The sequence below is a fragment of the Esox lucius genome, chromosome 22 (genome assembly GCF_011004845.1).
Source record: "Esox lucius isolate fEsoLuc1 chromosome 22, fEsoLuc1.pri, whole genome shotgun sequence".
NCBI lineage: Eukaryota > Metazoa > Chordata > Actinopteri > Esociformes > Esocidae > Esox > Esox lucius.
Window position 1 is genome coordinate 12,588,781 of NC_047590.1, and position 15,709 is coordinate 12,604,489.

General features: G+C 39.6%; 1 protein-coding gene across 2 annotated transcripts in view; it reads left to right on the top strand.

Moving 5' to 3' along the window:
* The first annotated feature begins 15,104 nt into the window (after window positions 1-15,104).
* Window positions 15,105-15,709, top strand: part of LOC106024865 (immunoglobulin superfamily member 8-like) — a 34,445-nt gene continuing 33,840 nt past the window's right edge. Inside the window, exon 1 of one of the 2 annotated variants that reach the window (XM_029116535.2) lies at window positions 15,105-15,200. In XM_029116535.2, the coding sequence (XP_028972368.2) occupies window positions 15,158-15,200 (43 nt within the window). In that variant the 5' untranslated portion in view covers window positions 15,105-15,157. The remainder of the gene's footprint in view (window positions 15,201-15,709) is intronic. The other variant, XM_029116537.2, reaches the window with a different exon arrangement.

Here is a 15,709-nt window from a genome sequence, read left to right on the forward strand (position 1 = left end):
TTATGGAAACATTCTTCTATTGTATTGTTATGATGAATTCACTGACAGAGACCCACCCCTATCAGACAATCACTGTGGGCATAGTAAGTAAGCTTGCTTGTGGAACACAACGTCCATAGAAACGGTGTGAACCCCGCCCTTTGTTTTAGCTTAAGACTTCTCCCCCGTTCCTTAGTAAAAGTTGATCTTAGCAGGTTTGTGAATAGGTTTCAAGAGGAAACTCTTAGCTAGGAACTTTTAGTGCTGTTTACGAGTCTTAGTGGTAAGATAAAATGTTTTGTGAATACGGCCCCAGATCGTGATGTGGTACTTTAGAATTGTAAAAATAGATTTGTACAAGCAAAAATATTAGTCCGTCATCCTAACAGTGTGTTCATAGATCTAATTTCCTGCTTACGTTTCACGTTTTACGTATTACTTTTTTATGATCAAACCAATTTATGCATGGATTTTCGTACTATACCAACAATATGTACGCTTAAGCCTTTGGCAGATACAGAAATTGTGGAATTTTGGCATTGATTTTGAAAATATGACTGATCATGTAAAAAAAAATATAGTATGAAGCAATTTATTATCACATAGTTGTTTGGCTCCACGTTTAAATCATAATGATAACAGAAATCACCCAAATGGCCCTGATCAAAAGTTTACATACCTTGTTTGGCCTTGTTACAGACACACAAGGTAACACACAGGTGAAAATGGCAATGTGAATCCCAATGGAACTTTATAATGATGGAAAAGGACATAAAAAGATATCCAAAGCCTTGCAAATGCCAGTCATTACTGTTCAATCAATTTTTAAGAAGCGAACAATTCAGGGATCTCTTGATACCAAGCAAAGGTCAGGTAGACTAAGAAAGATTTCAGCCAAAACTGCCAGAAGATTTGTTTGGGATACAAAGAAAAGCCCACAGGCAACCTCAGGAGAAATACAGGCTGCTCAGGAAATAGACTGTGTGGTTGTTTCAAGGAACACAATACGACAATACTTGAGCAAAAATGAGCTGCATGGTCGAGTTGCCAGAAAGAAGTCTTTACAGCGCCAATTCCACAAAAAAGCCTGGTTACAATATGCCTGACAACATCTTGACACAACTCACAGCTTCTAGCACACTGTCATTTAGAGTGATGAGACCAAAATAGAGCTTTATGGTCACTATGTTTGGAGAGGGGTCAGGAAGACCTATAGTGAACAGAATACCATCCTCACTGTCAAGCGTGGTGGTGGCTCACTGATGTTTTGGGGGTGTGTGAGCTCTAAAGGCACAATTTGCATTCTTCTGTACAAAAGCTGCGCATGGGACGCTCTTGGACTTTCCAGCACAACAATGACCCTAAGCACATGGCCAAGTTGACCCTCCAGTGGTTACAGCAGAAAAAGGTGAAGGTTCTGATGTGGCCATCATAGTCTCTCCCTAGAGTGCCTCCTGAATATCATCAAGCCACTCTGGGGAGATTTCAAACGTGTGGTTCATGCAAGACAACCAAAGACTTTGCATGACCTGGAGGCATTTTGCCAAGACGAATGGGCAGCCTCATAGACAACTATTACAAAAGACTGCACGCTGTCATTAATGCTAAAGGGGGCAATACACAGTATAAAGAACTAAGAGTATGCAGACTTTTGAACAGGGGTCAGTTAATTTTTTTCAATGTTGTCATGTTTTGTTTTAAGATTGTACCATTTTGATATGACTTACAGTTGAATGTGAATCCCATACGAAAGAAAATATGTTTTGCCTGCTCACTCATGTTTTCTTTACAAATTGTCCCTATATGACCAATTCTTCAAGGGTATGCAAACTTTTGTTTTCGTCTGAAATCTCTCATCTAAAATCTCTCATCTTCATCCGCTTATCCGGTATCGGGTCGCGGGGACAGCAGATACAGCAGGGGACCCCAAACTTCCCTTTCCCAAGCCACATTTGCCAGCTCTGACTGGGGGATGCCGAGGCGTTCCCAGGCCAGTGTCAAAATATAATCTCTCCACCTAGTCCTGTGCCTACCCCGAGGTCTCCACCCAGCTGGATGTGCCTGGAACACCTCCCTAGGGAGACGTCCTAGGGGCATCCTTACCAGATGCCCGAACCACCTCAACTGGCACCTTTCGATGCAAATGAGCAGCGGCTCTACTCCGAGTTCCTCACGGATGACTGAGCTTCTCACCCTATCTTTAAGGGAGAAGCCAGCCACCCTTCTGAGAAAACCCATTTCGGCCGCTTGTACTCGCGATCTAGTTTTTTCGGTCATCACCCAGCCTTCATGACCATAGGTGAAGAATGAAAATTGACCAGTATATCGAGAGCTTTGCCTTCTGGCTCAGCTCTCTTTTCGTCACAACGGTGTGGTAAAGCGAATGCAATACCGCCCCCGCTGCTCCGATTCTCTGGCCAATCTCCCGCTTGTCCCCTCACTCGCGAACAAGACCTTGAGATACTTTAACTCCTTTACTTGGGGTAACGCCTCATTCCCAAACGGGAGGAGCCACTCCATCGGTTTCCTGCTGAGAACCATGGCCTCAGATTTAGAGGTGCTAATCCTCATCCCAACCGCTTCACACTCGGCTGCCAACCGGTCCAGTTAGTGTTGAAGGTCACAGACTGATGATACCATCAGGACCACATCATCCGCAAAAAGCAGCGATGAGATCCCCAGCCCACCGAACTGCAACCCTTCCCCACCCTGACTACGCCTTTTTACAGCCAACCTGCTCAATGAAAACAACAATGTCAACTTTCTTTACAATAATGTTTCATGATAAGCTTCTAAGTCTATTACTTTTTCATGTTGTCTGGTTACTTTAAAATATGAACCTCTTACACATATGAAACATGCTCGTCAGCTCTGATCCTCCCATTTTTTGTCATTAACGAGGACCTCAAAAGACTATAAGGAGTGACTAAACAATACCTTCTTTTCAGTCGCAATTCCGTTTAATTCCGTTTAAGGGACATATTTATTGTGCAGCTGTTGATTTGTGATTTCTCTGGTGTTTTCTTTTTTTACTTTATTTTAAGGGAAACAGACTGACACCTGAATCTCTTTTAAGGCAGTGCCCTGTGTAAACATGTTTACATGTAAGTTTAGGCACACAAACAAAAATATTAACATTGAAATAACATTAAGACTTACAAGAAAATGACACACAATTCAACAGAAATAATCAGACATCATATTGATCAGTCATTACATTTAGAAAATGGGCAAGAGGCACCAATTAAGGTGTCTAACTTAAGTTGTATCTGCAGTTTGTTCCAAAAGTAAAGTGCATTAGAACTGAAAGCAGTCCTACCCAACTCTGTGGGGACCGCTGGAGTCTCTGGGAATCACTATGAAAATCGTTGAGCTGATATGGACTTCAATCCCATGATGTAAGAATGTCTTTCTTGGTAGATCTCTGGCAGATCATAATGGGTTAGGTGTAGCCAACATTGTTGCTGTGTCTGACACTGGATTGATTGGAAGAGGTGAGCAAATTAACAGTGTGATGATGGTAGTTGATAGAAGACTTTTTGTGAGGCTCTACTGTATACTTTCAGGTAAATTAAACAAAATATACACTACGGATCAAAGGTTTGGGGTCACTTGCAGGTTACAAAGTAACAGTGAATAATCTCTAAATTAATACAGGACAATCAACAGTATTTAAAGGGAGAAAGGGGTGTGGTAAAATCATGCACCTCTGTCCCAACTCAACAGGACACATTCCCTTTGTTCTATCACAACCTAAGCTTCACACAAAGAACAAGCTATCCTTCCCCCCATAGGTAACCTCTTCAATTCTAAGAGTTCCAACCAAACCTGGACAGACAATGGATGCCCTGATGAGTTATCACAGATCTGCAGATTAATGAGTACCCTTATAACCAACCGATACCAGTCAATGATGCCCCCTAGGTAAATACCAGATCCCCCACTCCCACATTCCTTTCCCAATTTGAACAAGGGGACTCAGTCCTTTAATAAGTAAGAATACATTCATTCATTCATTCATCTTCTTCCGCTTCATCCGGGGCCAGGTCGCGGGGGCAGCAGTTTAAGCAGAGATGCCCAGACTTCCCTCTCCCCAAGAATACATTGTTAGAGAAATTTCCCTGACAGCTGGCCACTCCATTATAGACAGAATACCAGCTGATTGCTTCTTCCCAAAATAGTTCATGCATTGTTTGGAAGACTGCTTTGGATAATTGCCCTGTTCTAGGATGAAATTGGCTCCAATCAAGCACTGTCCACAGGGTACTGTATGGCATGGTGTTGCAAAATGGAGTGATAGCCTTCCTTCTTCAAGATGCCTTTTACCCTGTACAAATCTCCCACTTGACCCCCACCAAAGCACCCCCAGACCATCACATTGCCTCAACTATGCTTGGCAGATGACGTCAAGCACTCCTCCTGTCATGGTCGAAGGAGCAGAGGTGTAGTTGGGAAACATCCTTTAATGTTCTTCTTTATGAATAACTGAACAGAAACCAACAAACGGCACAGCCGATTAACACAAACAATGAGTACACTACCATCTGAATGTCACTGCAGAAATCGACACTCATCAGACGAGGTAAAATTTTTCCAAATGCTAATTGTTCTTAGCTGACAGGTGTGTTCTTCTGCCACTATAGCCCATCTGCTTCAAGGTTCGATGTGTTGTGCATTCAGAGATGCTTTTCTGCATACCTTGGTTATTTGTGTTTCTGTTGGCTTTCTATCAACTCGAACAAGTCTGGCCATTCTCCTCAGACCTTTGCCATCAACAAAGCATTTTTTCTCAGAGAACTGCTGCTCACTGGATATTTTCTATTTTTTCATTCTCTGTAAACCCTAGAGATGGTTGTGCTGGAAAGTCCCAGTAGATCAGCAATTTCTGAAATTCTCAAACCTGCCCGTCTGGCAACAGCAACCATGGAACCATAGCAACCAAATCAACTTTCTTCCCCATTCTGATGCTTGGTCTGAACTTCAGCATATCGTCTTGACCATGTCTACATGCCTAAATGCATTGAGTTGCTGCCATGTGATTGGCTATTTAGATATTTGCGGTAGCGAGCAGTTGAAAAGGTGTACCTAATGAAGTGGCCGGTAAGTGAATGTTATACTGTACTATCAGTATAGAAGTGTTTCATGCAATTTATCTGATTAGCAAAACATTTGTGCTACCAACTGAATTCAATGGATTCAACAGCTCTACTGCGGAAGAATCTAATGATAAGAACTTATGTATGGTATGGTATTCAATGTTGTTGTTTTCCTGTTGGAAAATGCACAAACCAGGAAATCCCTATACTGTTTTGTTGTAGCTTTCAGTTAATTTGTGAAGGGAGGCTAGGGTGTGTACATGTATTCCTATTGAAACTGTTAAACCCATGGCAAATCTGGTGGGGTGAGGACATTTTGCCAGTCCATGTGTACAAAATGTTCCTGTGTAGCTCAGTTGGTAAAGCATTTTGGTTGCAATGCCTCCACTAACGTTGTTCACTCTGGATAATAGCTAATTATTTAAATTGTTTAAATGTAAAACATTTAGGCTTGGGATTAAAGTTTGGGTAAGAATTGTATTGAGGTTAAGGGCTGGATTGAAGATTATAAAGCACCCAACTTTTTTGGAATACATTATGGTCCCAAAAGAAATTCTCACAAGTATAGTAAAACAAGCATGTGAATGTGTTTAATTTATATTGTGTTTGCCTGCAGAACAAACCAAATTCATTTCTGAAGAAAAGCTGAGAACTTCCGATTATTAAGTCTTTTAGGATGGTAAGTTGTCAACTAAAAGATGCATTGACAAGTCCCTAATGCATTGACATGTCCCTAAAAAATACATCCCAAAAGGTCAAGTACTCTAATTAACTTCACCAGGCACAGCCAGAAGAAGACTTGCCACCCATTACAGTCTGGTTTCTCTCTAATTTGAATTAGTAAAACATCTTATTTCCTCTTGCTTTCTGTCAGCTGGCCAGTTAGTGCTGTTAGCATTTCAGTTGGTAACGTCACTCACTAAGTGACCTTGAAGTAGTAGTTATTATTTGCTCCACAAGGGCCTCGGCAGTTACCATTGTGATGAGAGGATCACTGGTTCGAGCCCCGCAAGGGACAGTCGGAGAGCAAAGGGTACAATGCTGTTACACACAGGCCACTAATGTAAACTGAACCGGGTTTGGGCAGATAAGGCAATCATTTTCCAGTGTTGGAGATCACATCTGCTAGAAAGGCTTTCGTATTTTTAGCTGACAGGATTGAAAACTATGGAATTATTTTGATTGCTCTATGCTGCTTTCATTACTGACGGTTAGATACAACCAGTCGATCCCCTGCATGGTTTTTGACACACCCTTCTAATTATAGTATGCGATAAAGAAACTGGGATTTCTTACCTGAGGAAAATGGGGAAATGTCGCATGATGAAAAAAGGAAATAGTTAAATGATTAAACTGTGCTAGACCTGGGAAAAAAATTAAAGTGAGGTGTTGAAAAATATAAAAGATGAGTAAATGATAAATGAAAGAGTACAATTTTTTATTTTTTTATTTATTTTGTTGGCTTATAGTAGGCAAAGGAAATGATTAAACCTTTTTTATATTTCACTATCCTTTTAAATATTGCACTCATCAAATAACCTTTTAATGACATTTGTCATACCTGGGATTCTTTCAAAACCCAGTGAGGGTTGCATGATTCTTAACATTCTCTTTTAACATCATTAATAAGCTGTGAAAGCATTAATTAGCCTCTGTATGTAAGACAGGCATTCTCTTCTGTTTATTTACAAAGCACAAAGTTCAGCAGATGTCAAGGAAAGTGTGGGCTTTAAGAAAGGTATTCATTGCTTGGTGAGGCTGAAGAAGGCTGTGCACAGGAGATGCCCTCACAATCTGACAGATTTGGAGCACTTTTGGATAGAAGAGTGGGCAAATATTGCCACTTCAAGATGTGCCATGCTAATAGACTCCTACCCAAAAAGACTAAGTGCTGTAATAAAATCAAAAGGTCAGATTCACCTCCTTTTCCTGTGTGTGGGAGGGATGTGATGCAGTGACTGTGTGGTGCTGTGGTGTGCGTTAGTGACTACACACTAGCTTTTGAGCAGTGCAAACGTGGACACGCTTGGCTGAGGAGTGTGTTTCCACCATCTGTGCGCAAAATTTGTGTAATGCCAACAGTAGGTGGCGCTTTGCTTCCATGTTCAGGTCTAAGCATCTTGTAAAGCTGATGGTCATCAGGGCGTCAGGAACCGCTTTCTAACAAGTTTACTTTCGGGTCACATTTGAAGATTTAACTGGAGACAAAGTATGAATACGTGTATTTGGGCTGTCACTAAATCCAGAGGGAGAACGTGGACCGCCCGTCAGAGACAGTGTTTGGAATCGATTAGATGAAAAAGTTCTGGGTTAAAGTTACTTTAAGGCACAGATCTAAAACATCATCCCTAAATCATGCAGTTATTATAATCAGAGAAAACACAATAACTGACCCAAGCTGGGCCTCCTAAAACTAAAGTGGCTGTGGTTTAACCATCTGTTTCCTGCGTGGGCTTGTGTTGTTATTGCTAGTCACAGTCATGCACTTAGGTACTATGACTTTAACACTTACACACATTGTTAACAGGCATGTAAAGTTGGAGATTCAGCTGAGGCAAGGAGATGTGATTAATGGGTCAGTACAATAAGATGTGTGTTGTGGGTGTTCACATTTTACTAAGCTGGTAAAAAGGTTTTAAAATGGTAGGGCTGCATAATATTTATGTTGACATTGCAGGCAGCCTGCGAATAAACAAAGCAAGTCGCAAGGGACCGTCTACATAATGCATCATCACCATTTCAACAACTCTTCGAGTTAATCTACCAATTTAAGACGGATTGGACACCTGCTTGTTAGCTTTACATTTCAACACGCTTCAATGGCTGAAAGGAGGTTATGACTAGATTGCTTTCAACCGCGACCGTTTACGGCGTCACATCAGTCTGAAAACAGCCTTGCCAATTCGAGAAGACTAAATTGAGTCGAGAGTATGGGTCAAGGTGCTAATGGATAATTCCTTATTCGATTTATTATTTTATGTAGATAGCGACCAAAACTGTTTGGTTTATAGCGGTTATGTCCCAAAAACCAATATAAAATAGTTTCTCATTTATCGTATCGAAACGAAAAATGAAGTTTTTCTGGACATTTCAAATTTACTATTTTAACGGAGCTTATTCCAAAAACGGTATAACGAGAAAACAAATCGATTTTCATTATATCTACTTTTTTCTAATACCATTAAGCGGTTTAATGTTTCGTTTCTTCAAATAGGGTGGGGTTCAATTTGAAATGCCTGTCATTGGCCAATTTTAAAGCTGAAACCTAGGTCTGTTTCCTTTCCAAATAAGAGTTTGAACTTCCAGGCACTTATTAGCAAAACGGCTAACCAGGAAACAATATCACCATTCTGTTCCAAGATCACCGCCTCAAAATGTGGGACTGTGCAATGACTAAAATGAAAATGCCTTCAGCAGGGACTATATTTCCCTTTTACTTTGAATAAATACATACATGGATTTAATGTTTATTCATTTGAATTGCAATGTATGTTTATAGTGATTAAAAATAGGACTGCTGGCAACATACACCGATCAGCCATAACATTATGACCACCAACAGGTGGATAACACTGATAATCTCGTTATCATGACACCTGTCAGTGGGTGGGATATATTAACCAGCAAGAGAAAATTCTGTCCTCAAAGTTGACGTGTTAGAAGCAGGAAAATGGGCAAGCGTGGAATCTGAATGACTTTTACAAGGGCCAAATTGTGATGGCTAGATGACTGGGTTAGGGCATCTCAAAAACTGCAGCCCTTGTGGGGTGTTCCCGGTCTGCAGTGGTCAGTACCTATCAAAAGTGGTCCAAGGATGGAAAAGCGATGAACCAGAAACAGGGTCATGGGCGGCCAAGGCTCACTGATACATGTGGGGAGCAAAGGCTGGCTCTTGTGGTCTGTTCCAACAGACGAGCTACTGTAGCTCAAATTGCTGAAAAAGTTAATGCTGGTACTGATAAAAAGCTGTCAGAACACACAGTGCATCGCAGTTTGTTGCGTATGGGGACGCATATCCGTAGACCAGTCAGGGTGCCCATGCTGACCCCTGTCCACTGCCGAAAGCACCTACAATGGGCACGTGAGCATCAGAAATGGACCACGGAGCAATGAAAGGTGGCCTGGTCTGATGAATCACATTTTCTTTTACATCACGTGGATGGCTGGGTGCGTGTGCATTGCTTGCCTGGAGAACACATGGCACCAGGATGCACTATGGGAAGAAGGCAAGCCAACAGAGGCAGTGTGATGCTTTGGGCAATGTTCTGCTGGGAAACCTTGGGTCCTGCCATTCATGTGGATGTTACTTTGACATGTACCATCTACCTAAGCATTGTTGCAGACCATGTGCACCCTTTCACCTTATCCTCTTTCAGCAGGATAATATGCCCTGCCACAAAGCAAAAGTGGTTCAGGAATGGTTTGAGGACCACAGCAACACATTCAAGGTTTTGACTTGGCCTCCAAATTCCCCAGGTCTCAATCCAAATGAGGCTGTGGGATGTGCTGGACAAACATGTCTGATCCATGGAGGCTCCACCTCGCAATCTATAGGACTTGCTGCTAACTTCTTGGTGCCAGATACCACAGCACACCTTCAGAGGCAGAGTAAAGTCCATGCCTCGATGGTCCAGGGCTGTTTTGGGGGCAAAAGGGGGACCTACACAATATTAGGCATGTGGTCATTATGTTATGGCTGATTGGTGTATGTTACAAAGTTTCTGGTCATCAGTGCGACAATTAAACAACTGCCTCCCCTCAGTCTCATTCCTTTATAGGTTTCTTCCTAGATTTCAACCATACTAGGTAGTTTTACTGTGCATCAACCATGTGGTTTGCTCTTGGGGTTTAGGCTGGGTATCTGTAACCAGGTCAAATCCAGGATAGTTAAAACAAGCCCAGGTACAGCAATAGATTTGTCCAAAAAAATCCTTCCCTTTCAACAGTAATCTGACATGATTGACTTTCAAGAGAGGACAGCATGCAATAGCAGTGATCCATGTGTGTGTCTATAGCAGACACCTTTTAAGAATCACCATGCACCAGGAGACTGCGAACTGTAACAGCGCTCCGATTCTAATAAAGCTCATTTTACGAAGATTTAAGAGAAAATATATGGCATGTCGACAGTTTTTTTGTTTCACTTCTTTCTCGGGTATGCAAGTTCCATCTTTATTAGGAATACCACTCTCATCTCTAAAAAATTACATCTAGGGATTATACACACGCAATCAGTCATATATATATGACTATTGGCCCACCCAATCAGGTTGGCTTAACACATTTTTTATTTGTACAAAAAACTGTAATACATTTTGATTTGTTGTTTATATTGTTTTTCCAACAAATCAGAAATGGTGTAAACGGCAGTAGGATGCACTTCTATTCTAATTGGTGACAAAGGAATCAAACGCTCTCCCGCCACCCCACCTTCATTAAATAGTAGTCCTAGTTTGGTTAGTTATATATTGTGCTCTTATTATTCTCACCACCACACCCGTTATTATTTGCTCATTAACAAAGTTCGCTCTTGCACTTATTTAAAAATCTAGAAATGGAGGATGAAGAAGAAAAAACACCTTGATCGCATTCGAGCCCATTCCCTCTGATACTTGATAAGACGATGAGTGAGGAGGGCTAGCAAGTCAGACCTAGCAAAAGCACTTCAGGCCCAACCATTAAGGACTCGGGAGCTAGCAGGTCAGCAGCCAATGAGGAGGTTAGCGTTTCTACTGCATTGATTTCAACAACAGCGCAGGATAACCATCACTCTGCACCACCTGCGGATTTGTCTGGAGTAGACGAACCGCCGACACACTGAGTGTTCCCCAGTATTGGGTTAAATGGAAAATCACATAGTGTCTCATAGAAGTACTACGGACAATTTTCTTGGCTGGAATACAGTTCGACCAAGGAGCATAGGCGGATATCCCGAGATCAAAAATATATATATATTGGAAATAAAATATTTTGAAAAGCTAAAACACATTTATTAAAAATGAATGGAAATAATTATTTGAGAGGAAATATTTTTTCTTGATAACGCGTTTGCGTTAAACGATTGTCTTTAGCTGCAGCCTTTTTCTGTCTTTGGTTACATTACCCTGGATTGTTCAGTTTACGCCTTGTGCTGTGAAAGTATGCCTGAATATGAAAGATTTTGCCTAATGATGTAATTCGATACGGCCGTCGTTTTATTATGATGGCGCCTGTTTTGGTAGGCCAGGTTTATTTGTTCGGTATTTCAAGTGAGTTAATGTATTCATGCCTGTCGTGATAGTATTTATAATTACAATTGTGTCATGCTTGAATACCAGTACAGAAGCGTTTGCCAATGTGGTTAGGTTGTCAGACGGAATACGTCAATTATCCGCCTCTGGTATAACTAAGCAGGTAAGGGTTGGGGTAATGGGGTGTGAAAGCAATATCACGGCATGCTACAAAGTAACTGCAGTACTGAGCAGCAGCAAATAAAATGATCTCTTTTGCTCACAGATTCAATAGGGCTCAATAGGTAAAGTAGTCCTTTTTAGGAAAAATGTGTTTGATTTGGTCTTACCACCGTAGTGTAGTACACACGTCTGCAGTAAAGCACTAAGAAAATACCTCAATTGGCAGCATGGATATTAAATTACCAGTAGGATTTATTTGTGTTGATATTGGTTGGAAATAGTTCACATCACTTTTATTAAAGTACAGCTGGTAAGACTAAGTAAAGAAATAGACACTAATCGAAACTTAAATATGTTAAGGCATTACACTTCCACTATTAATAATATATTATATTTGAAATAAATTGTATTGAGGTGTGTTGACACCAATAACAAATAAAAATATTTCTTGGGCCTCCTGGATGAAATAGAAGTCACATCTGTAAAATACATGGACAATCATCTCAATATCACTCTGAGACAAGTTAACATTTTCCGAAAATTGTACTTGTGTGAGGAGCTGTCATGCAGGCAGGGGAAAGTGAATATAAAAGTGCTTATAATTAAAGTATGTTTCTGAATATTATATACAGTGGCAGTGGAGGAAACTAACGAATACAGATGCTTACATAGATACATTTTCCTGGCATGGTTTGGGTCCATGTGTCACCATAGAGCAAAGAGTAATTAGCTGCATCACATGGTGAAACATTAATATCCTCATGAGAGGGGTCTCTTCCAGGATTACAATGCCCCCATTCACAGGGCACAAGGGTTATCTGAATGGTTTGATGAGTGATGAAAATGAAATGTAAAAATTGACATTTAGGAAAATGATGTGAAACACAAAATCTCATCCCAATTTTAGATTAACGTGTCACACAGCATTCTCCACCAACATTGTCAAAACACCAGATGAGGGAATATGTTTTGCAAACATTTTGTTCAATCCAACCCGTAGTTAGCGACTTGTAGAGCCTATGCAAAGCACATTGAAGATGTTCTGGCGGCTTGTGGGTGCCAACAACTGAGACACTTCAAGTTTGTGTTTCCTATCATTGGTCACCCGCCTGTAAAATAATATACAAGTTATCATGACTAATATGGTGTTTATATTATGAGGCTAATTGTTTTATGACTTTTTTTATTGTCTAATATGACTGAAAAGGTTTGGGAACCAATGTGGTAAGGTTTAGGGTTAGTAGTAGGATTAGTAAAAGTAGGCTTTTTGGGGGAATCTATTTAGGTGTCCCATTTAGTTAATTTAAAATGTTTGTGCGTGTCTGTATGTCTGAGCGTGTGTGAACGTAGGCCTAGAAAGTAATATATTAGACTTATTCATTGAAATCTCTCAACTTACTTTTTTTCAACACTGTTGTTGTTGAATGCTGTCCTTGACTGAAAAGGTATACTATCCTTTCCCGAGCACATACAATGGAATGACAACACCAGCATTGCTACAGTTCACCAATTCAGAAAGAACTGACATAAGACAAAAAATATAGGTTACAATGATAGGATTACATTTTAGTGCTAAATATTTACCAACCAAATATTTACCAACATAAATTAAATAATAATTCTAAAAAGATCAATGTATTGGATATAAGATATTTCAATTTGGTATTAATGTATTAATTATTCAATGTTTGAATTGATTAATTACAAGATTGTAGACTAAAACTATAAATTAGGTCCAATTCTTATTTTGAAAGGAAGTAGACCTACATTTTAGCATAAAAATTGGCCAATGACAGGCATTTCACATTGAACCCCACCCTATTTGCAGAAACGAAACATTGAACCGCGTAATGGTATTTGAAAAAAGTAGATATAATCTATAATATCGTTTTGTTTTCTTGTTATTCCGTTTTTGGAATAAAACGAATAACGAGAATACGGAAGTGCCTCAGGTTTGTGACAAATCCGTTAAAATCTGAAATTTAAACAATGAAACATCTCCAGAAAAACGTGTTTTCTGCTAATTAATTTTTCGTTTCGACACAACAGACGAGAAACGATTTGACATTGGATTTTGTGACATAACCGCTATAAACCAAACTGTTTTGATTGTTATATACATTTAAAAAACGTCGAATAAGGAATTATCCATTTGCTCCTGGACCAGTATGGCATGCCGTTTTAACATTTATTCGCTATACCTGACTATCCGGAATTAACATGACAGATATCAACACCATACTTTTTACAAGTCGTAATTACACTGTGACTAGTCAGAATTTTGATTCAAGATATCTGTAACGTCATTCTGACAAATCAAAACTACAGTTAAAGATATGTGTAATTCAGTTTTGACTAGTCAATTGTTTTGCATGACGTTTCTCATGCGAGGCATCAGATCATACCGAGGTGAAATTAGTTTCATATTCGAGATTAAACAGATTCACATTCGTTTATCCGTTCAGGCTCCCGTTCACATTTGGGTCCGAGGTAAAAGAGTGAACCACGTAATTGCCGAAATGTCAGAAGACGAATATAGTATCATTATGGACTCTCATCAACATCATTCCACATGCTAATTATTATACCACATTGGAAATCAAATGTGGTATAATAATATACTATATTGTCAAAAAGATCTTTATTGATTTATCACAACTCAATAAATCAAGGGAAAACATTTATTTCGGTATTTCATCAATATATTTTTCAATAATAGTAATAGGAACTTCAAACCTGGTGTAATATTGTTCTAGAAATAGGTGGCCTACTTGTTCAAGCTTTGCTTTGGTGAAAAGGTCAAGAAATAGGCCCTACTTGAAATAATTGAAGAAATACAGAATTAAACTTGTTTCCATTGATTAGTTGATTATTAATAAATCAAGAGAGTTTTTCCACCAAATCAAAGCTTGAACAAGTAGGCCACCTATTTCTAGAATAATATAGACCTATGACAATTATTGAAAAATATATTGAAGAAATCTTCAATTTAATTCAGACTATAGTCAGAATTCCTGTTCAAGATATCTACAACTGATGTATGACTAGTTAAAACTTTATTTAAGATATCGCAAAAGAACGATCTAGATATCTTAAAATGAGGGGGATTTAAGATATCTTGAACTGGAATCGTGACTAGTCAGAACAAAATTATAGATAGGCTATCCGGAACTGTAATTACAACTAGTCATAATTCAGTTTAAGATATCAACAATAGACATTGCGGATATCTGCAGCTGATTTAAAGATATCTGTAACGAAACCTCATAGACATGAATGGCAATAGTCGTTTAAAACTGACTAATCAAAACTGAATTACAGATCTCCAACTGTCGTTTTGACTAGTCAGAATGATGTTATAGATATCTTGAACTGAGTTTAGACTAGGCTAAATTATGTTGCAGATATCTGTAAGGAATATCCAGTCTAGCGAATAAATGTTAAAACGGCTTGCCATAAGTGCGTGCACGTGAGTTTTGAGACTGATGTGAAGAGATAACCCTCCCTCCACGCATTTAACGGATATCGGAACATCTTCATGCCACTTTCGATTCTTGTCTTGGTCAGGGCATTTTCTTTCTGAGAAGTCGATGGTGATTGAGTGTGTGCCCTGAATATCCGATTGTACTTTCGCCCGGTGACAAAGGAAGAATTAACAAATTGGGAATCAAAAAGACACGGGTTTGCAAGATGGAAAATGTCATATCTCTTATACTATTGTTTGTATCGATTGGTAAGTTATAAATTAATAATTGTTGTCAGACTGTCGTGAATGTTGAGTGTATGTTTGTGCGTAGCCTTTGCTGTTTTAGCACATTTTTAGTTTACTCTTCAAAATTCAATAGCGTCTACAAAAAGTGTACCATGAAAAAAACTAAAAGCCGTAGATTGAAGCCCATCCACCCAAGTGTCCGAATATAAATATGTTGTTGTCATGGCACACTTCTGACGCTATTGAATGTCTAATGATTAACTAAAAAATGTGCACAAATATTTCGAAACAATTAAAGCCGTAGATTGTAGGCCATCCTCTCCCGAGTCCGAATATAGCACTTTGTTGTCATGGCACACTTTTTGTAGACGCTATTGAATTTTAACGTCATTATAAAAAAATGATATTTTGGAAAAACCTTGGATTCAGGAGGAACAGTGTGGTTTTCGTCCGGGCCGTGGAACACTGGACCAGCTCTATACCCTCTACGGGGTGTTGGAGGGTTCATGGGAGTTTGCCCAACCAATCAC